The sequence below is a fragment of the Pomacea canaliculata genome, linkage group LG2 (assembly GCF_003073045.1).
Source record: "Pomacea canaliculata isolate SZHN2017 linkage group LG2, ASM307304v1, whole genome shotgun sequence".
In the NCBI taxonomy this organism is placed as follows: Eukaryota; Metazoa; Mollusca; class Gastropoda; order Architaenioglossa; family Ampullariidae; genus Pomacea; species Pomacea canaliculata.
In genome coordinates, this window is record NC_037591.1 from 21,063,026 (window position 1) to 21,085,323 (window position 22,298).

Consider the following 22,298-nt stretch of genomic DNA (forward strand, 5'->3'; position numbering starts at 1 on the left):
TTTATGAATGTCATATGCAGCAGCATATAGCTCTTTAGCATGTCTACCATTTCCAGAAACAAAAAAAGTGTAGTGCATCATAGGGTCTGTGTTTTATGTTTGTTTTCAATTTGTCATTATATTTTCAAAAGAAAAAGCAGCTACTCAGGACATATCCTGATCAGATTTAAAATAAAACATTTTGACACTAGAATTGTCTATTCCTGATATTTTGCTATTCTGATCTTAAGGGCAAAAGACCTTTGGCACTCCCAGGCTTGCTCTATAACATTTTTTGTGATTTCCTGCTGCATATAACAGAGTACAGATACCAGGGGTGTGCTCATAACCACTTGAATTGTTTCTCAGCGAGTTGTATGGCACGTGTCACATGTGTCAGTATCCCACTTTTAGTACCTTTGAAACTAGCATTAGTGGCTTGTTTGTTTTTTGACCTTCAGTTCCTTGTTTTCTTTCTCACACCTTAAAAAAAAAAAAAGGAATGAGTGTTTGGGGTTGGTTGAGAAAATTAAGGGCTAGCAGTCATCACAAGATCAGCTTATCAATAGGTAAATGTGTGTTTAAGACTGAAAAAAGAACAAACAGGCACAGACAGTATTCACAAAAAAATATACACCTAAAGATAGCTTGAGTTTGCATAGGACATGTGTTTTCTGGCTGTAATATCAAAGTACAGTCTTAATAATAGCAATAGTACACAAGAGATGCCACCATTTATTTGGTTTTATTGTATGGCATATAACAAGCTCTCGCGCTATTGAGGCACCTTGGTGGCAGCTTTGTAGGTGAGACAGCAAGTAAATGGCTGCATTACAGAAAATGCTTAATAAGGTGCTACCAGAAAAAATTCTGATGAACACCCACGTAACCATATGGTTTTTAAGATGATATTTTTAATTCACAGAAAAGTTTGCAAATCATTTGCATTTTCTTTCATGCTGTCTTCTTTCTATTTTGCTTTAAATTCATAAATTGTTCATATGTAGCCCTGTTGGCTGAAAAATCTATGGTGACCTGCATGTTCAACCTGTATTAATATATATGTAGTTTGCCAGTGTAGTCAGGCATGTCTAGGGTGACCTGCATGTTGAAGTAGTATTAAGATATATATAGCTTGTCAGTGTATTAAGGCATGTCTGTAATGGTTGTTTGCTTTTTTACTAATTATAGAGGCATGCATATAGTACTTCATAACATGAATTTTAGAGGCATCCATATAGTGCTTCATAATTGAATGAGTTTAAGCATGCCTATAGTGCATGCTTACTAGAACGCAGTGTAATTAGTGCTGAAGCACTCTTTGCCCTTACCAACATTTCTGTAGTGCTGTTTGTAATAGCTCCTTTACTAGTCGTTAATTGTAATGTTTATATCCCTAATCCAGATACTTTTTCTCTCTCACTAAATCGGATCTTTTTGTTGTATTATTGTCCAGCAAGATATAATGTATTGGTTCCTCAGCCAGGAAAATAAAGAACTAGTATTAACAAATAATAAACTTGAAATACTGGGAGATTAATGAATTGATTGACATTTTAAAAACACAGCAAGCATTTGATGGCATGCTTCATGTTTTTAAACTGTATGATGAGATTCCCTTTTAAGTATTGAAACCTTTCATAAACTGTGTGGACATTGGTGTAAAAGGCTACAATCTGTAAATAAGTTTGAAGAAGTTGACCTATCTGTTCACTGACTTGCCTTTTGTGTTAAAAGTTAAGCTTGACATTTCATTTGAGAGCCTGCATATACATTTTCTATACTTCACAATTGTCAGAGCTAAAGGTATTTTTGGGTTGGCAGCAGAATTTAGAAGACAAAATTTTTTACAGTTTCAATACTTATTTTTGTTCGTAAAATTTTCCTGGTTATTGTTTCAAAACTATGTTAATGTCAGATAAGAAAAATAGTATCTTGAAGGTATAGCTGAAAAATTATGATGATAAATGATATAGTCTTTTAACCCTTGTAGCACAATGAGCCACGATCATGGCTTTGCCGGGGAAGCTTGGAGAAGGCAATTTTCATTTCTTTTGTTGCAAAGTTCAAACTTTGTTTCTTGGCCTAATGTTTATCTGAGAACATCAATAATAAAAACAAACACCACCCACTGTCTTCAGTAATTAGCCATTGTCTTTACAATACTTATATGCAGTGCTATAAGGGTTAAACAGAAATGGGGAAAAGTTTGAAAATACTTGTTCACTCACTCACACACCTCTCATGCACTAGCCCACCCACCTCCCCTCCCCCACATACTCAGACCCCGTGGTCTTGTCATTACAGGAAACTGAGAAGCTTTACATCAGAGTAACTAAATACAACCAAATGTGTGTGGAAAATATTGTAATGCACAATTTCCCAACAAAGATTCAAAGTACACAAATATAGTACTCAGTGCATAGCACAAAATACTATATATTTGATATGTGCATGTACTAGTACTCAAGAAAATCCCATGCAGTTCCCTGAGGTCCATTCTTAGCTTTCATGCTTGTATTCTGCTTCAACGGTGAACTAGATTACTCTTCTTGGACATTTGTTTTGACCTGTAGTGAGCTTTGACTACAGTTCTCCCTTCAGCTAATAAAGGTGCAGGATATGTTATCTGGTAAACACTTTGGCAGTTGGTATGTAATATGTATAAGCTTTTTCAGAAGGTAGCACTTGGGATAATGCTGTTTTACTTGACAGTTTTGACGAATGATATGTGCACGTAATGGTCATTTCTCTAAAGTAGTAGTATTCATTGTGTCCATCGGGTTGGCTAGCCTCTTTATTATTTGCCTGTATGATATGTGACAGGATCTATTGCAGCACAGTTTAGTGTTTCTTCTACATTGGGTTGTTTGTTGTTGGAGACTTCCTGGCCAGTATTTTATGTTTGTCATTTTGAGAAGATTATATTAAATGTTTGCTTTTCACATCAGAGTATATTAAAAATATCAAAATATTCGTTATGTTTTTACATATCAATGTACACAGAGCATGTCAATAAAACTCCGTCTTTTCTGGATTAGAAGAGAAATTTTGTTCTTCTTGTGCAAATGTGACTTGGTCATGCCCTCACCTTGTCTCCTTCGCTCCCATCCAAACCAGTTAAACAAAAAAATCAGCTTTAGCATGCTTTGTGCACAAATTTTACTTATATAAGCTTATGTGACTTAATGATGGACAGGTCAACCACTTTTTATATACAATAGGTTGTTTATCTATCTTATAAACAAAAGGTCTAGTGTTGGATTAGTATCAACCTCACATTCAGACACTACTTGGTTATGGAGCAAAAAGTTTGGTAGGATAACCAGCAGAGTCCTGTTTTATCCTACTAAAGCTAACAAGTGGTTTAAAGCTAATCTCCATTCACACATTCAGACAACAGACAATCCTACAACTAAGGGAACAGTGCATCTGTGACAGGTGATACATTAAAGTTGCTTAGTGAACATTTCAATTGCTGCCGTGTGTGCAGCATCTTGACCTTAAAGACCTTATGTTGCTGAAATCAGTTTGACAGCTGATTTGGTCACTGACATGAAAGACAACAAAGCAAGGACTGGCACAGATGTCTTATAGTATCTTTGATTTTTACAATATTAGTTTTTACGAAATAAATATTGTATCAACATTTCTTGTATTTGTTAACAAATATTCGGTGCTAGTGAGAGATTGCCAACAAATTTCAGTGATTTATGGAAGTTGAATGGCCCATCCCTTGTTTCCATTATGTTTAGTCCACCTGTAGGTAGATGCCAAAGGCCACTTCCACAATGCAGATAAAGCTAAAATCAAAAATATTGTTTCTCCCACACCGTTAGCTCTGTGAGAATGCTTATGTGTGATGGTCATTGAAGAGAATCAGGAGTAAGCTTGGTGTAGTGCTGCTATGGTACGCTGTGAAAAATTTTTTTTGTATTTTTCCCTCCACTTATGTATTCAGCATTTTCATATTGCCTTACTGCCTTTGCATCCACTATCAGCACTTGCATGGCTTACTTCCCCAACCATCACCTCACCCTTCCCTTTTGTTTTCTTTGTTTTTAGAACAGATGATGAACAGCTGCGAGAACTTCAACGAAGTCGGCAGAGATTGCCATCTGACTCGCATATGCCAAACAGGGCTAAATCAGAGACACGAATGGATGTACAAAATAGTCAACGATGGAACAAGTACAAGAGCTGGGATAATGAAAAGGAAGCACAAAAGACTTTTGATACATACAAACGGCTCATCACGCCAGGGTTTTATGGGTCACGAAAACAAATGTCAAAATCTCATGATGAACTGAGGTATTTCATGTTGTCACGGTAGCTAAATACAATACCATGACAAACACTCTTAACACAATATAGTTCTTAAGCCATCTCTGTCATATGTCTGATGCCATTGCTGTATGGGGAATTTTGATTCCCATTTGTGAACTTAAAAACAAATACGCTGTCTTTTATTTCTTTTGCTTAGGTTTAGTGAGAGTTACTATGATAACAGTCTTCATCACAGTAAATCTCATCTGTTTCCCATTTCTATTATTTTTACTTACGTTTTATGAGTGTAACTTTCAGCAAGGTTATGAAAGGTGTCTTGCCTCCCCCTTACAATCTATCAAGTGATGTACCATCAGATAGTGGTGTAGGAAGTGATGTACCACCAAATGGTGATGTACCAAGTAATGTGTTACAAATGGTTATGTACCAACAGGATTAATAAAGTTATTTTTGGAACTTTTACACATGCATGATCTCATTGCACAGTGCATGGGATTTGTTTTCACTGCCTGCATGAACATCTTTTTGACATGCTTGCCATGCAAGTACTTAATGTATTCAACAGATATTTGATTACCTATACTCTGTATAGTTTATGGTCACCTTTTTTAAAATTTGACATTGTAAATGTTTTTTTTCTTAATGCTTGTGACTAGTATCATAGCATAGGGTTCATAGATCAAAAGTGGGAGAAAGTATCTTTTTACTGACTCTGGTACTGAAGGATTGCAAGAAGGTGAAAAATGACAAAATTTATTTCCTCCCACTTCAGAGGATGGAGTTAACTCAGTCCTTTTTATAATATTGAGTGAAGAGAAGGGTTTACTTGCGCAGACTGGTATGTGGACATGAAATGCATTTGTATGGTCATGACACAAGAGAAATACTTGGGGAGAAAGTCCTATCTTTTCTGGTTGTAAAAAGCAGTCCAATCTGCTGTTGGAAAATACACTATTTCTTTAATGATACTGATCATGTTTTTTCGTGTTCTTTTTCAGAGATGAGACCTCTGAACATATAGGCCCAGAATCAGCACAAAGATGGCCAAGTGCTTTTGAAACCTACAAGAGGACATTAAGTGGTTCAAACTCCCAGTTGATAGAAGACAAAGAAACTGGTGGACAGGGTCTGGAGACAGGCTTGTGAGTGTGCTCTCATAGCAGACTTTTTACAAATTTATATATGGTGGAATGAAAAGCTATGGAAATGTTTGTGCAGATGGATGGGTAAGGGTGAGTTGGGGTGGGGGTTGTTCCCACAGTTTAACTCACTAGTGCCTTGGCTTTGTCATACAGCCCTGTCTTATGATGCAAGTATTTGGCAGGGTTCACTGTAAAGCTCTTCAAACTCAAACACCTTTTGACCTATAATAACAAAAATCATTTATAAATTATAAAATGTCACGCTCTAAATAAATCGTTTCTTTGTTTTTTGTAATAGCTCTAATTGAAACTGTAAATAGACCAGAAATCTCTGGTCACAATGTTTTTTTTAAAAAGATGATCATGTTTTATGACTTGTTTCGCTAAAATAGTAGTGCCCATGGTTTGTTTTATCTTCAGCCCAAGCCAAGAAGGAGACAGTCAGACAATCATTGCCACAGCTAGAGGAGTCTTTACCAGTGCTGGTGGCATCCTGGAGTCTAGAGAAACAGGTCAGCATCTATTCTAATCTTACCGACTCATACATTTATGATAAAATGATGCTTTGTTAAGCGGCACTTTATAGACCAAATAATATAATACAAAATTTAATTGCTTTTGGCCTTATATAATGTCACATTTTGTTATAAGCTTTCATAAACATTTGCCTAGGAAAGGTACATTTAGTCCATGTGTGTGCATACAGGTGCATGTTTGTGTGTGCCAGGTCATCAAAGTTCCTATATAATCAAACTGTGCGTTAGTGTTAGATAAAAGTTTCTGGATAATCAAGTGTGTTTGCGCATGTTTGGTCATCACGGATCCACAGATCACATGTATGTATATTATATATGTAAGTTCATCATTGTTTCTATATAATCAGGTTGTAAAACTTTTTACTATCGCTGTTCCATTAGAGATAAATCAGGTATTGTGACAAAAGAAAAACAAAACTAAAGATTTTTAAATAATAACATTGGTTTTAAAATGAGAGCTGAGAATATTAGAAGCATTGGTAAAAATGCTGATGGTTGATTAAGTACTTTGAAATGGTAGAAGCAGTAATTAATTTGATGGTATCAGTCTGTGGTAAATGTTAAAATTTCTAAATATATTAGGGGAAATTGATAGCTGTAGTAAAAGCTTTAGTTTTGATGACAGTGACAGTGTAAGTGATGAAGGAACAACAGTAGATCTTTTCTAAATGACTGCTCATATGAAGCTTTAGACTTTTAAAACATAACAACTAAGGGACCCAATTCTTTGGAAACTCGTAAGCGACAGACACGGATTGTTTCAGGAGTGAGCATTGTGATTCCTCCAGGAGCTTTACCAGAAGGTTCCCAGCAAGAGATTTACTTCAAAGTCTGTTCTGGCAATAGCATACTTCCACCACTAGACAAGGATAAAGGTGATATTCACAGTAATATATATCTGCAAGTTTAATTGTTCTGTTATTTAATGCTATCTTTTTTTTTTGCTTATATCAATGGGCATGCCATAAAGTTGTCCTTCCTGACAAATGCAGTAAAACTTACCTATTAAGACTTGCTAAAATCCACCAAAATCAGGTCTTAACTATAGGTATAAGTTGCTTTATCTCTGCATATCTAGATTGGAAGTCCTGATAAGGCAATGCATGTCATGTAAGGGTATAAGCCTGGACCTGTTAGATTGTGTTAGCCTCTAGAGCTGTGTGGAGTGAAGAGGTTGCTTAGTTTAATCACTGTGATATACCTGTGCTATAACATGCATTGCAACATTTTATCTGCTAAAGGAGAAACGCTGCTGAGCCCCCTGGTAATGTGTGGACCCCATGGGCTGCAGTTCCAGAAGCCAGTGGAGCTGAAACTTCCGCACTCTGCATCTGTCAACCCAAAGAATTGGTCATTTGCCCTCAAGTCAAGTGATTCCCCATCAGGTCAACAAAGCTTTAACTTCACCAATAAAGGTTTTTTTATTTTTGATAATTAATTTGCTTGCATGGTTTATCATCAGACTTAAAACATTTGCTCTTGATTTTTGCAAATATCAAATAGTAAGAATTATGGCATTATTGTGGTAAAAATCTAATTTTATATCTAATATAATAAACATGCCTTTTTTTCCTTCTCACAGGTCAGCCTACCCAGTGGCAGAACATGGCATTAGCAGGGTCAGAGGGTGTGACTCAAGGCCGTGTCAGTCAGACTAGTGTGTCTGTCCTTGTTGACCATTTTTGAGAAATGTGACTTTTCATGACAGTTAAAGCTTGCAGTGCCAGAAACTGGTTTAAAAAACTTTGGCTGTATAGAGTGTTTCAAGTGTTTCTAAAAAATGTTTTAACAAATTTGTAATTGGCAACAGTGGGGTTTACATACACATGCTTAACCCCTTACCTCTTGTGGTCTTTCTGCATGGTTATTGTGTGGAAAAAGGTTTTTAAAAAGAAAGAGAAGGAACATTCTTTAACCTGAAACTACACCATAAAGTGAACACATACATTGAAAAAGGGGGAAACTGAAGCTGGCACAGAAGGGCCAGATGTCTGCTTTTTGTTCTTTACGTCGGGGCTTTGTCAGCACATTTTGCAGTCGTCATCCAATTTGGCCTAATTTCTTCATCTGCAGAAAAACTTATTTTTCTGGTCTTTTTGCATCCTATGATAAAAACACAAATGAAGAGGAATGAATGATATTAACTCATTTTGTTACGAAAGTTCTTAACTAAAAATATTACTTGGTATTTTCTATTAAAAAAAAACTCATCACATAGCATTTTGCATTTCATGCTTAACATTCTGTTGATTTGCTGCGGCTCTGTTCAGGATGCCTTACTCTGTATTTATTGTAGGTGTTTTGGATTTGACATAAAAATATATCCAAAAAAAATTTTAAGGTAGCAGTGGGCATCTAATTTGTAGTATGCTTTATGCATGTGTGAGAGTGAGGTAGGTGTATGTGTTAGAGTGAGGTGGGGGCTGTGTGTGTGAGAAAGAGTGAGGGGACAGAGAGACTTTCGTTCCTTGATGATATTACATGATGTCCTATCATAAACAAAAAAATTTATTGATTCATTACCAAACATTTTTATAAGTTTTCTAACAGAATGATATATTCCTGGAGTCATTCCACTGCTGATGACATCAAAAATAAATTCAGTGTTGTTTATGTGCTTGTCTCTGTTAAAAGATGCATTTGCCTTTGATCTATAAAATTCCTTAAACATCAGTAAGACAATGGGATGTTGTACTGGTGACTTACAGACTAACAGAACCCTTTGAAATAAGATACATGATAGAACGCATTGTCAACTTATTTCATGAGAGAATGTGTGTTGACTTATCATTATCACCTTGTGACTTAAGTAAACTCTAACATCTAGACATCTAGATGATACTAATAACACTTTCCTCTTTCCTAATGACCTTTAACTATCTTTGCCAAAATCAAAAACTGTATTGTTATATCTTTGCAAATATTTGACCAAAGACATTTGCAGATATGTGATCATGGATGTGCACTGAACTGCAGAGAGAAAGAAATTGAAATAATATCTAAGTGATGTCCACTTTTAATTTTTTATTTATAGTTTTCCATGTGTTCTTTGGACACCTTCAAGAAATTCTAAGAAAGGAATCAAACAACTATGCAAGCTATAGAAAAGTCTTGATTTATTTTCTTCCCTTTTAAGACAGTCGTGTATATTTGTTATGTTGTTTTATAAAGGAAGCACGAACAAATCAATATTTCATCATATTGCCTGTATGTATATGTTTTCAACCAAGATGAATGCATAATGTTTTAATCGGAGCTTTCTCTGTATGTAAATGATTTATATTTTTTGTATGGTTGCACTTAACTGAATTCATATAATACCAATAGTAGCCTTTATGTGACTCCTTTATCTGGGATTGAGCACTGATTTATTGTTGATTAAATACATATTTAATCAACATGTAGTAATATGTAAAAATATAGTGTTTATTTTCTTGCTTTAAATGAACCAAAAATGTCACAATGAAAGAAAATTACAAACTGGTATGTAATATTTTTTCTTGCTAGAACACTGCTTTAAGTATGTGTGTATAGCTTCCATTTTTCACCACCTGCTATACCCAAAGCTGCTTCAGCATATTGACTCTAAAGTTTTTCTAGTATATTAGGTCTGTTCTCCACATTGATTTTTCTTATTGCTTTTACTCTTTTTAGTTTTACGTGCTTTATATGGATTTTACATGGTGTTGAAATATGCATGCCATCATTAACCTGGCAGCAATGTACTCTACCATCCAGTGACTAGTGAATGAATCTCATCATGAGCCAGGTATATGAGACTGATAACTTGGGGCAGCTGTAAGTCTATGAGCCTCATAATTAGAGGCCATTGCATTTAGTGCAGAATTCTTTCATTGTAGTTGTAGTAGTATATATTCATAGAGATTATTTTTGTATGAACTTGAGATTGCTTCACAAGTTTAACTACAAAGGAAAAATAACAAGCCATCAGTAAGTCTCTAGTAGACTTGTGTCATTTCTGATAATAAAATTAAGTATCTGTGCAGGGACAAGGATGGAGAATTATTCAAGATTCTTTAATTACAAATGGCAGGCAATTTTCATTTGCCATTATTTAATTTTCATTGTTCATAATTCTCAAAATATTTTTAAATACGTTTTCAGTGAGAAATTGAATGAAACTTTTTAAAATGTTGAGCATTGGCTCAGTTTTACATGGTGTATGTGGTTCTAGGAAGAAATGCACATTGGTTTAACCATTAGATTAGATGCAGGCATGATGAGAATATGGTTTGCGTTGACACTAACACCTCAATGATCATTCCTAACATACATCTTAAAAACTGAAAATTGTCTGCCTTCAAGGAGTTGTGATTATAAAAATATTGTTCTTGATGCAGAGTTGGGGCTACCTGTATATTATTAAATGGAGTCCTTTGAATATAAGAAGTTATAGCATTCCACTGCTTTTTCTTTGAAGCATATTTGTCCTAATAACATGTCATTATCATGTATATTTCATTTTCTTTTAAACAAAAGTCTTCTACTTATTTTCCATTTGCTGTTCACATCATTGAAAAAGAATCTAAAACTTAAGAATTTACTGCATGTATAAAACATGTTTAGAGGTGGAGATTTTGTTTTTTTGTTTCCCTCCAACTTTCCTCAACTGTATCTGTCCCCTACAGAACTAGTTACAGTGATATAAATTTAAAAATACAGACTATCAAAATGTCATTGTCAGAAACCTGACTAATTTGCACAAGTCACAAGCTGTATTATCTAATGTTAATCTTTTAGCATTCAGTGATAAAAACTGTAAGCAAATATGATTGAAAGTCTTACTATTTTTTACAAAATGTTTTGCGTGTTGAAATATTTATTTCCTAATGACTGCTTAATCTAAATACAACACAGTTTCTAGATTTGCTAGATTTTGGCTTGTCTTTTTTGTTCAACAGTGAAAAATTTCTGATTCAATCCTCAACACACGCAGGTGACTTTAAGTGGTTGTGATGAGTGATATATTGCAATTTTTCTGTGTGCCTTAATTTTGTTGTGGCAGGATGTGGATGTCGATAAAGGTGAGCAGATCTTTTGTATAAAGTGGGAGAATGTTTCTATTGTCTTCTTTTTATTTTCAATCATTTCTTAGAAGCACCAGAAATATTTCTAGCTCAAATACACAGAATGGAAAAAACATTGAAAACATAAAATGCCAAAGAAAAGCTAGTTTTGCTAGAGGTTGTTTACATAGTTATTTCTCTAAGGCTTGGGAGAGAGTGCTTACTTGCTTTATATGCAATCCTTTATAACGAGACCTCAACTTGTGTAACTCCATGTCAATAGTTCTCAGAAAAATAGTTGAAAGATGGTGGCTACATGTTATGTTAAGTTTTATGCCAAGATTTTAAAAATAATTGTGATTGATCATTCCTAATGATATCTATTCTGAGTAGTTTTGTTGAATGGACTTTGAAATTAGTACAAGATTGTAATGCAGCGGTGGCCAAAGTATGGTCTGTGGATATCTTTGGACTGGCCCGTCAGCCCAAATGCGAAGTGAACTTGTTTTAATAACTTTATTTATTTAGGTTAAATGGGATAAAAATTTGTCAAATATGACCTAGTGTGAGAAATCAGCTTCACTTTTCACATTAAATTCTGTAAGTGAACATCATTATGTATGCAGTTCCATCCCATTTTCACTAGGTTTGTTGTGTAGTCACAAAGGTTTTGGGTATGCAACTGGCCCATTGCATAGCTTAGAATTTTGAGACTGGCCCATGAAGAGAAAATTTGGCCCACCCCTGCTGTAATGCAGCATTGTTTTTAGTTATTAGCAAATGCTAATTTACCAAATATTGGTCATTAAGGTCAGCAGATGCGCCTATAACAGAAAGAGTTTACTTTGTAATCATATTTTAGAAAATATATAGGCTGAATTAGCAAACATTTGCTGCTTTCCCTTAGCTGTTGCCTGCCGCCACCAATATGGCCTCTTTATGTGTACATGGATGTACATAAGCTTGTAGCTCATGAGCAAAAAGTTACTTTTAATCTTGTAATAAACAGGACTGAATTTGAAAAAAAGAATGCTTTGATGGGTATTTGATAGAAATTATTTTTGTAGGAAGAATTCCTATTTAACATTTTATAAGTATTAATTGCATTCATTTTTATTCTTAGTACTAAAAGTTCCTTTGGTTAAGTTGGTTGTGAAAGAATAACACTCAAAACTGTATGTACACTATTTGAATTTTGCAATTTATCAGCATTTACATACAGAAGATACAAGATTCTTCTAAGGTCTGTTTGAAAATCAAAAGTACATTTCCAGTGTGTTAACAGTATTTGAAATTCTTCCAAACTGTTCTTTTCTGGTTGTGAAAACTGAAAATGAGCATGTTTTATGCATCAAAACAGGGCTGTCATAATATATACAATTTTTATATTCTTATGTACTAATTTCTGTATTGTAAATGTGTCTACTCTGAACCTCTATTTCTGAAGGTTATGCATGATGATCTGTTAGGTGCATAAAACTTCAGGATATGAAAAGCAAAGAGTGTACACAGGTGTCATGTGAAAAAGAGAATTGCTGGCGTTTGCTATAATTTGAGAAGAATGTTGCCAGGTTGATTTTGTTTTTGCAATGGGGTTAACCTGTGATATTATTTGCCAGCAAAACAGTTCACATCATCTATGTCAACCTTTACCAAAGGTAGGATCATAAGGGCAGTTGTCTCCATCATTCTTGCAAACTGCCTTTACGGGAAAGCAAGGTCTTGGGCTAAGTATTACACTGTTTAGATGCAGCAGTGAGGCAAGCATGTGACAGCTCTTATAGATTGCTTCAAACACACTTTTGCTTATTGTTTTGACTACCATTGTTATTTTTTGCTTATGTAGTCATAAACACCAAAAGTATATTTTTATAAACTTATTTGTAATCTTGTTATCTTAAAAATGTATAAACAAGTATTTTCCATTACAACTGATTATTTAAATGTTATCCATTAACAGTTTTGGTGTTCGTGTTATGATTGTGTGATGCAATGTATGGCAATATATATGCATGTAAATAAGATACATATAACTTTAATGCAGTTCAAAGTTGTAAATGCCTTCTTTTAAATTTTCTTAATGGTAAAGTAAAACAACAAAGAAAAGGACCTTCTCTAGGTATCAGGTAAAAGGTTTCATTTTTATACAGGAGTCATCACTCAGCATATTTTCCACCACCTCATCTCCCCCACCCCTCACACACAGACGCATACAGAAGTCAGGTCTTAAAGAGTGTTCAGCCAAAAACAAATGATTTTTTTTCCTAAAATTTGCTGCATGCGCAAGAATAGTATTCTCAAGAGCTGTCTGTAGTAAAAGTGTGTGTAAGCAAACTTATTAAAATTATGGTGTGCACTGTCCTTAAAGGGCTCATAACTGCAGATTTAGGGGTAGACAAAATAAGTTGAGTAGAACCTTAATATATAAAAAAAAAGTGATTATTAGTCCTTATTTTGTGTAGAGCTTGTCCGCATTCTTCTCGCGCTACACAATTAAAAAAAAACTCATAGTCCTGTCAGAATGTAGGCGTAACTATTGCTGTTATTAATGGCCAAAATCTACTGACTTACATTAAAGAAGGGGTCTGACTGGGGGAGGGACGTCAGGATACTTGACAATCATAGAACCGTAACTACTAGGGTAGCCTCCACGGTGTGAAGCACCTACCTCCCCTCCTTCCCTGGGTCAAACCTGGCAATAAGCATGTGAGCGAAGTTTCCGCCCCAAGATAGCCTCATCACCTGCTGTCTATTCTCGCCGTGAGATAGCCTTAGTTGCTGACATGACGTAAGACTGCAACTAACGTCGTCCTGAGAAGAAAAGGGGGAAAAAAAGACGAGCCCTGCACAGAAAATAAAATTGGGACTGGCATGGAAAAAGGATGCGGAACTGAACTTCGTAAGAATGAGGTGGAACTGCCGGAAGACAGTTCAAACAATGGTACGTGAGAAAGAACATTTAACACCATACAATTATACAATTTCCTCCAAAATAAAGAAACAGGTCAAGGCAAAGATAGCTGCCTATAATGGTTAACTGTATCTGTTAAGCTATGCAGGATGCTTCTAATATGACAAACTAATATTGCTTCCTAGGCTGAAGTTAGTTAAAAAGCAGACGGGAAACAAAAACACAGGAAGAATGAGAAGCACCATAGGGCTAACACTTACTTCTTCAGCCGTGACAAAAAAAATGAATAATAAAATGTTGCCTCAGGTTATGCCTTTGTTCTGTAATCGATGTATCTGTAATAAAATGAATGACCTGAACACATAGTTTTTTTCTGAACGTCATCGAATAGTCCTGAGAATAAGCTTCCAGGTCCTTATTTTTAGTGTGGTCAGACCTGTGCTTAGAATGAGGACAGCTGGGAAAGGAGTCAAAGATCAGTAGAGTAAAATAGCAGTAAATCTTCATTTGATGTTAATTGTCATTAAGTTCTTGGGAACTGCAACTTAAAACAAAACTAATCTTACCACATCTGCGCCATCTTGCCATTACTTAGATTTTAGATCTGCACATCGGCAGTCGACTTCAAACTTTGATGCTAAAGCCGTTCTTGTATCTGGGATGGGTCCACGATGGTGGGTTGGTGGAGACCAATACTTCAGCCGACAATCACGGCACTCTGATGACTCTCCCTCCGAAAGTGTCCTTCCCGCCCAAACTGCCAACCACATCAGACAGCGACGGCTGCTCTTCCGGCGACACAGTGTCGAACCTGTCCCAGGGATACACACGTGATGTCTTCGACGACTTCAATGCCATGTACAGCCGCCGATCGAACGAACACCACCTTCAAGCAAAGTTCTCCGATTATTTGTAGTGCGACGAACCCAGCAGACGTTCTCCTCCTTTGAGAACGACGACTCCTGGTCTTGGCGTCGAACGTCTACCTCTCACAGGTAGTGCAAGTCCTCTCACAGGTAGTGCAAGTCATCTTACAGGTAGTGCAAGCCCTGGCCACGTAGCCCTTTGCTTTCCATGACCCAAATGTTCTTCCTCCCGAGTCTTGCCCTCTTGGTTTAAGACCCGGTCTCGAGGTACAAGCACGAACTTATATCCCCTAGACAGCTGGCAGACGATTTTTCTTTTTCTCCTCACTTAACTGCTAGAACGAGGCTCCAGACCACAAAACTTCCGGTTTATTCACATTTCAGGTTAACTACTAAAAAGAGGCAAGAAACGACATAGCTTCCGGTTTATTCACATTCTTTGTTACGGCTCGCCGAGACTAACAGCGGATCACTTCGCAAGACGCCAAGAGTAAGTCTCGGCATACAGACATCAGTCCATAAATACACGTCCATGGTACAAGTGAGTCGGCGTTAGAGATGTTGAAGTCGCTTCGACTGCTGACCATTTGCTCCGTCCGCTCTGACGTCATGCCAAGAAGTGTCCTGCCGTTTCTCCGTTTCCTATTTTACTTTGCACATTCGCAACGACACGTACAACGAGGGATGCTATTGATCACTCACTCACCCACCAATCAAGTAGCCAACATCGACAAGAGAACGACCACCCTACTTACACAGGTGACTAACCCCCCACACACCCCGTCAACCTGGTGGACAGCTGCGTGAGGCTCCAACGTGTCACCCTTTTCATAGACAAAAACGTATGCTTTACGTCGGTTGCCTGTGTTGCGTACCCCGATGTCTGGGATGGAATGATCGTCTTAGCATGGTCTGCCCATGCGCAGAAAGACAACGTTCATTATCGCTCTTTATATTATCTGCACAATAATGAAAGCTGTAGACGACAATTCACATGCGTATGGTGATCAGGTTTCTCTGGCAGTGAAGAGTCTGGACAACGCTCATAAAGTCTTTGTCAGTCAATATAAAAATAATTCTTCGCGTGTTACTGTTATTCATAAATCTTTTTTAGAAGATGTGTATGCAGACACATGTAGCCAGCCGTTTAGCATTTTGCACGTTAGGTGATTAATAATCGCGTCACCATTTTTCGTTTGTTAGTGAGGTGGTGGTGGGTGGGAGAGTTTGACCCATCTATGAAACGGATGGAGGGACATGCCCGAGAGTTATAAATTTAACTGGTATTTAGATTATCATTTACAGTGACAAATTCCATAAAAGACATTCTGGTATAAGTCTACCATACTCGAAATTCACTCCGTTCCCCAGCCCTAACAAAAGTTTGCTAGAATACGTTGTTAAGAGAACTGGGACGGTATGTTAAAGTGGCGTGTCTGTGGACAAAGGTGACGTCACGGGTTTAATTTCATGAGAATGGTGAAGTTTATATGCGTGCGTTGGGATTGGAGGTAGTGTTCATTAAGATTTTGAGACAGCACGATTGCTCCTAACCCGACGCGCTCCACTGAGCAAGGGCGAGCTCGCACGACAAGTGTTGAACGTATAGAACCGCAGTTAGGTGGCTGTTCTTTGGCTTTTTTTTTTTTTGTGCGCGTCTAGACGTTACAATATTATACCAGTTGACTTCGTAATGATGTAATTTCATGTCGGGGCCACGGGGAAAGGAGGATGGAGGCGGGTCAAGGATCTATTTTACATATATTTTATGTGGAATTTTAAAGGCAGATTTTATAAACATTATTTTTAAAAATGGTTTTCTTCAAGGGAAGAAGTTGGGCCAGCTTAGGCAGCATCATTATATCATGTTGAATGTCATTTGTTTGGACAGACTTGAACAGAGACTTGCGTGTGTAGTGCGGGGGGGGGGGGGGAGAAGGGACAGGAGAGTTATGTACGATGACCTGTGATAGCCTGTGACTCATGTAGGTAACCAGAGAACTCACGTGTCAGATGCTGATTGAGCAGGAGTGGCGATTTCTTGTGAGCATTACGTCCGTGCTGTTACGAGGAGAAACGGGTTAAGGCGTTATCAACCTTTTAAAGCATTTCCAAAGATAGTCAAAATAACAAAATTCAAATCTTTCTCAAACGAAAGCATTTGCGTGTGATCATCACTTGAGCCTTTCTGTTAAAATGCATATTTATGTGCATGTGTCTATGTATGTGTTTTATTGGGTTTTTTCCCGGTGCTTGCGCTTGTACAAGTATGTGCGTGCACGCTCTGTGATTACTAGTACACACCTTTATGAGTGAAATATTGTATATGCATGGAATATACATGAAGTTATACACACGCACCTACATGAACATTACTCCTTATTACTCCTCGAGGAGCGTAGGGCCACACTTGGATATATATATACCTGAAATAGGGAAGAACTGGTTGATTACAGAGTTTTAGTTGCTGATATATATTCAGTGTATGATCGTGCATCTCTGTTATTTACGTAGTTTCTCCTGTTTAACGTCTCCTGCCGCTATGACTGGTGTTTACTCCCTCACATCTGTTTGTAATTTTCCTTTTCTTTTTTTAAGTGTACTTTGTTTCGTTCTTTGTTTTTTGTTACTGCTTTTAAGCAGTAATTAGTTCCAGTTCTTGCATATCTCATCAAAAGAGATATATTGCTTTTCAGGGTGTGATGACAAAAGTGAAACGGATAATTCTGGTAATCTTGTCGATTCTGATTCTGCACGTTGATCTTTTTCTGCTATGATAATGTATGACTGCCGCAGGAACCGAAAGTAACTGAGCCTCGGTAACATTGATTGAATTCCTGATCCATGACTTGAGGAAGGTAAGACAGCGAATAGAGCAGAATGGAATTCCCACAAAAAAAGCTGGCTCCGAGAAAAAAGTGCTGTCTGACATCTCCTACACCAACGACTTAGTAGGCCACCTTTATCTTTACTCTTTTTATAATGGAAGTGATTACATAAGTATGACAAGATTCATAACGGAGTCCTTTAAAGGATTTTCAAATGCTTAAAATTTAATTAAATTCACATCTAGATATATTCAATTTTGTGTAGGCTCTCCTGCACTGCAAGACGCGCATTTGTATTAGTTGTGGCTGCACTATGCACTTTGACAACTTATTATTCTGCCTGAATATGAGGGTATACTGAATATTCAGTGTAGCAGAACGATTTGACTGAAATAAATCACCACCTGCAGGAGGCAAAGCTAGTCCCACCCCACTAAATGATTTATTACAGTAGGGCTGATTTCCATCAATTGTATGTCCACCAGCAAATCTGCAATTACAAACTCAGCAGGAATAGATAGCATCTGTATATTAAAACCGCATGTGGCGTCTCATATCTCGTTCATTTTATTTCTGTTTCTGTCCTCCGTCGTCCCCCCTTCGCCCTTCATCCTTCCCTCATCGTCTTGGGGTGGAGTGGTGTGGTGCGGAGTGAGTGGGGACATTCCTTAGCGCCGTTAAAAAACAATTGTCACCAGTCCAGTCAGTATCCTAAGATTCTCAGTTCAAATCTCTATCCTGAAGCACAGTTTCTGCATCTGACACATGTCCATAGAATTCGCTGTCGAGGGTTACCTTCAAGTACCAAGTACTTCTTCAGCACTCTCCTGCCGAAACCACGGATAGTTTGGAATACTTTCTTATTAAAAAAACTTTTTTCGTTTCGTCGTTGTTGCAGTAGCTGCACTGGTGGTGTCAAGATCATCAGTCAAAGCACAAACTGCTTTGGTGAATCGCTCTTTCTGTCAGTTAATACAGTCTGGATTGACGACACTGAGATATTTAACAGGTCGTCCACCACCTGTTGCAGGAGCTTTTGAAGTGGTTAGACGGCGACACTCTTCATCGGGGATTCGTTCGTAAGACAAGTCTTCAGGTTTCTTCTGCCAGCCAGAAGCAAGGAAACCTGGGGCACATCCTTACTTTTTTGCTTTTAAGACATGCTCAAGCTTTTGCATAGATGTTCTTTTAACTTGAAGGGATCACCATCATTTATAGAGGGTAAAAAAAAAGTTTAGACTGTTTTTGTGTATTTCAAAGTCAGTGTCTGAGCTAGTTTCTTGGAATTATCCGGCAAGGAGGTTGGTTTTTTCGAGATTTGTCTCATATTTTAGACTATCTTTTAGAAAGGTTGGAAAGGTGCACCTGGGTTCTGGTTAAATCTTTTAATCTTTTTCCAGCTATCATTTCGGTTTTCATTTAAATCCAGTAGTTCCATAAGCTTGTGCTATTACTCTTTTTGACTTGTAGGATAGTGCTTTTTGCTAAAGACTTTGTGTATTTATTCTGTGTCCAATAATTTGTTACTTTTCCATACCTTTAGTTTTTGCTTTCTCTTTTTGGTTGTCGCTTCACATTCTTTGGTCCAACAGGCCTGACCAGAATACATATTCTTCTTTCCATTTCCTTACAGTGTTGCTGATTGTTTGATGATTTGTCAGTCTTAGTGCCTGTCATCACCAGCGACGCATGTGTCACTCATTTGTGTTAGTGACTGATGATTCCAGTTTGTTTCTTTTTTGTTTTTTGTTTTTTTTTTCCGTTTTTTTTTAAAGTTAATTCTGGAATTTTGTGAGCTTGGGTTAGCTTTATTTTTCTGGCATGGAAATTATGATAAGAAAGTAGTCACTTCCTAGCGATTCTTCTTTCTAAGCTTCTCATTTTAAGACATTCGAGGGTTCAGGGGAACATACAGGTGAACCTGTGGCTGAAGTTGAGTCTGCAGTGTCCCGACACTAAAGGTTTTGGCTGGAAATATCAGAGAGGTGCTGCTGTCTGTCGTAGCCTAGAGAAATGTCTATTAATAGATAGTCTAGACGGAGGACCTTGACCCTGTCTGGCGAGAAAGATACAGAAGGCGGGAAGCCGATATACTGCAAGTCAGAGATGGACAGGAAAGAAGAAAGACGTATTGAGCCGTAGAGTAAACCTGATCACTTTGCAAGGAAGTGTAGGTGAAAGAAAACCAAAACAAGGTAAAATTTCCGAGAAATGAAAAATCATTACCAATATGAACGACAACAACGTAAAAGTCGAGGGCAGAGAAGTTGTTATTCCATAAGACAGCTACAAAAGAGGAGAAATCCTAGCTCAAGTAGAGAGCAAGAGAAAAGTGAAAGAAGTGAAGTGTTCATGATAGAAAATTCAAAAAGATAATGACGATTGGTGTTTTTCCTTCCTGACAAAATTCTTGTAATTTCGTATAGCCTCTTTGTGTTAGTTTGTCCATCGGCTTGTTCTGCCTCTTCTGTCATCCTGTGTGTGAACTGTCTCTTGTCGCCTCTTGCACTCTTCTCCACTTATCGGTTTATCTCCCAATCTAAGCGACAGCGGCAATGGCTAGGCTGGACAGAGTCTGACAGAGTCTGGCACAACCATAACATCAGGTATACCACAAATTCCAATCTGTACAAGTCCCTAGTAATACAGATATACTTTAGGGATGTAAAACTGCTTGCCGATACGGGGAGGAGAATCCAGTCATTCAAGAACAAGGGCCTGGGGAGGCTGCTCCGAATCTCGTACAGAGAACATACAACCAATGACTTTATTCGATGCACGGTTGCGACTCTCGTAGAAAACTAGTATCCTCTACTTGCAGAATTTATACTTGTCGTCTGTCCGCGTCTGCCAACGACCGATACCAACCTAAGACGAATGACTTATGACTGAAACATGGGTGTGCTGGCTATTATTAAGCAAACACGCAGGAGATATTACAAACAATGCCACAATTTATTCTCTACGTACAGCATGGAAGACGTCCGACTAAGTCTTGGATTTCCTATGAGTCTTGTCACCATACAGTTCTCTAAAACAGAATGTGAACTAACATTTCAGATAAGAAAAGCAGACGTAAATCAGTGCTACAAAAATAACTACACACAACAAGGGATGAGGAGGACGAATCTAAAGCCGATCACCATGGTGACAATCTCGCTTTTGGTCCTCTTGGGATTGAAAGTTTCCTTTGAGCGCTGGGCGTTGAAGTTTTCTATAGCCGTCTCGGGCCTAGAAGCAGTCAAGCCACTACACGTGGGTCCCCAAGATGTCTTGAAATGCATGGCGTACGGACATTGGCAACCCCGCAGCCTTTCACTGGCCGAACACAGCGAGATCACACTCTTCGATTACAAGGTAAATGAGACACACCTAAAACATTTAGGATGGTTAAATGATTGATCTTTTCTCTTTCAAAATTAACCTTCTCGTTATTTTTGCTTATTCGAGGCAGTGGGCGGTCCGGCGGCGTAACGGTTAGCGCCTGTCACCAATGCAGTCAAGGTTAGATGTCCTGGGTTCAGCTCTCGTCTCAGGCACGCTGTTTTTTCTCTGCAGGTGGCATCTGTTTACAGGGCTGACTGCCTTGCTGTGATAAAGTCTTAGTTGCTGGCTCGGTATAAAACATAGTGAGCCTCTAGCTGGATGGCTAACGTGTAATATGCTAATATGCTACTCAAATACTAGCAGTTTAGCTGACATCGGGAGACGTATTGCGCACACGGTCAAAACAGACTTGTAACTAGGGAGAATCTTTTGGTTTATAAAATTTTGTAGCAATATCTTATTTGGTTGTCATACTTACATGTTACTCCTCGATATAAATGATGGTAATAAAGATGACTACGTGTGCTGGTTGCTTTAAAGAATGATGCAACAGAAATGAGAAGCAGTTACTGCCATCTCTGTGTTAATGTCTTGCATAGATATAGAGTGATTATGATTTAAAGAAAATTTATAAATGCCCTGTCCGCCTTCTTTGGTGTTTTCTGATTGTATTTTCTGCAGCTAAGACTCTGTATTTGAGACATAAGAAGGAAAGTGTAAGTGAATGATACATTTCTGAAACCCCACAAAACATTAAGGACCACGTGCAGAACGACATCTGGAGGACACCTTTCATCAACATGTAGGTTGACTTCACCACGCTAGCACATGTATTACAGGAAATGAATAAATTGTATCCTATAAGTATAAAATGCATTTTATATCTAGAGAGAGAAAATCAGAGAAAATTCCCCTGTTGGCGCCCATGGCTTTTTACTTTAATGGGAAGGACTCCGTGGGATGACGCTAGCTGTCCGTAAAATGAGAGAGAGAGAGAAGAGAAAGATTGAAAGGACTAGTGGGGTAAATTCACCGGCGGATGCACGTCCATGTGATTTTTATGCACTGTCATAAAGCTGTATATACTTTATCAACACGATTAATTGTCTCTTTACCTTAATTATCTTTAATTATTATTTGCATTACCTTTCTTGCTTGTATGTGTGCAAGTGGTTGAGTTAGTGGTGTTTCAAAGCTTAGCAAAAACATTCCATTGCGAATCCATTGCCGTTCTTTCTCGAGTTCTTATGATGTCCCTATCAGGCTTGGTGCATTCTTGAGATGAGTGGAGGTGTCACAGCTGGGCACACCACTTCTCGTTTACTGCACTCTCGACTACGACGTCCACGCCGACATGTACGTGTGCACATTACACTTGAGTCTTTAGACCTCAGA

At 37.7% G+C, this 22,298-nt stretch overlaps 1 protein-coding gene and 1 long non-coding RNA gene across 7 annotated transcripts in view; one reads left to right on the forward strand and one right to left on the reverse strand.

The window, feature by feature from the left end:
- LOC112556732 (tight junction protein ZO-1-like) overlaps positions 1-12,930 on the forward strand; it is a 47,384-nt gene extending 34,454 nt beyond the window's left edge. For 4 of the 6 annotated variants that reach the window (XM_025226005.1, XM_025226006.1, XM_025226009.1 and 1 more), the window contains 6 exons: positions 4,045-4,290; positions 5,265-5,408; positions 5,829-5,920; positions 6,709-6,819; positions 7,186-7,359; positions 7,527-12,930. In XM_025226005.1, coding sequence (XP_025081790.1) covers positions 4,045-4,290; positions 5,265-5,408; positions 5,829-5,920; positions 6,709-6,819; positions 7,186-7,359; positions 7,527-7,630 — 871 coding nt within the window. In that variant the 3' untranslated portion in view covers positions 7,631-12,930. The remainder of the gene's footprint in view (positions 1-4,044; positions 4,291-5,264; positions 5,409-5,828; positions 5,921-6,708; positions 6,820-7,185; positions 7,360-7,526) is intronic. The other 2 variants (XM_025226007.1, XM_025226010.1) reach the window with 2 other exon arrangements.
- A 563-nt stretch (positions 12,931-13,493) lies between these two features.
- Positions 13,494-15,061, reverse strand: LOC112556812. Its single transcript, XR_003097826.1, has 2 exons — positions 14,449-15,061; positions 13,494-14,217 (listed from the first exon to the last, which is right to left on the reverse strand). It is a non-coding gene; the product is annotated as an uncharacterized LOC112556812 (long non-coding RNA).
- Positions 15,062-22,298: the final 7,237 nt, after the last annotated feature.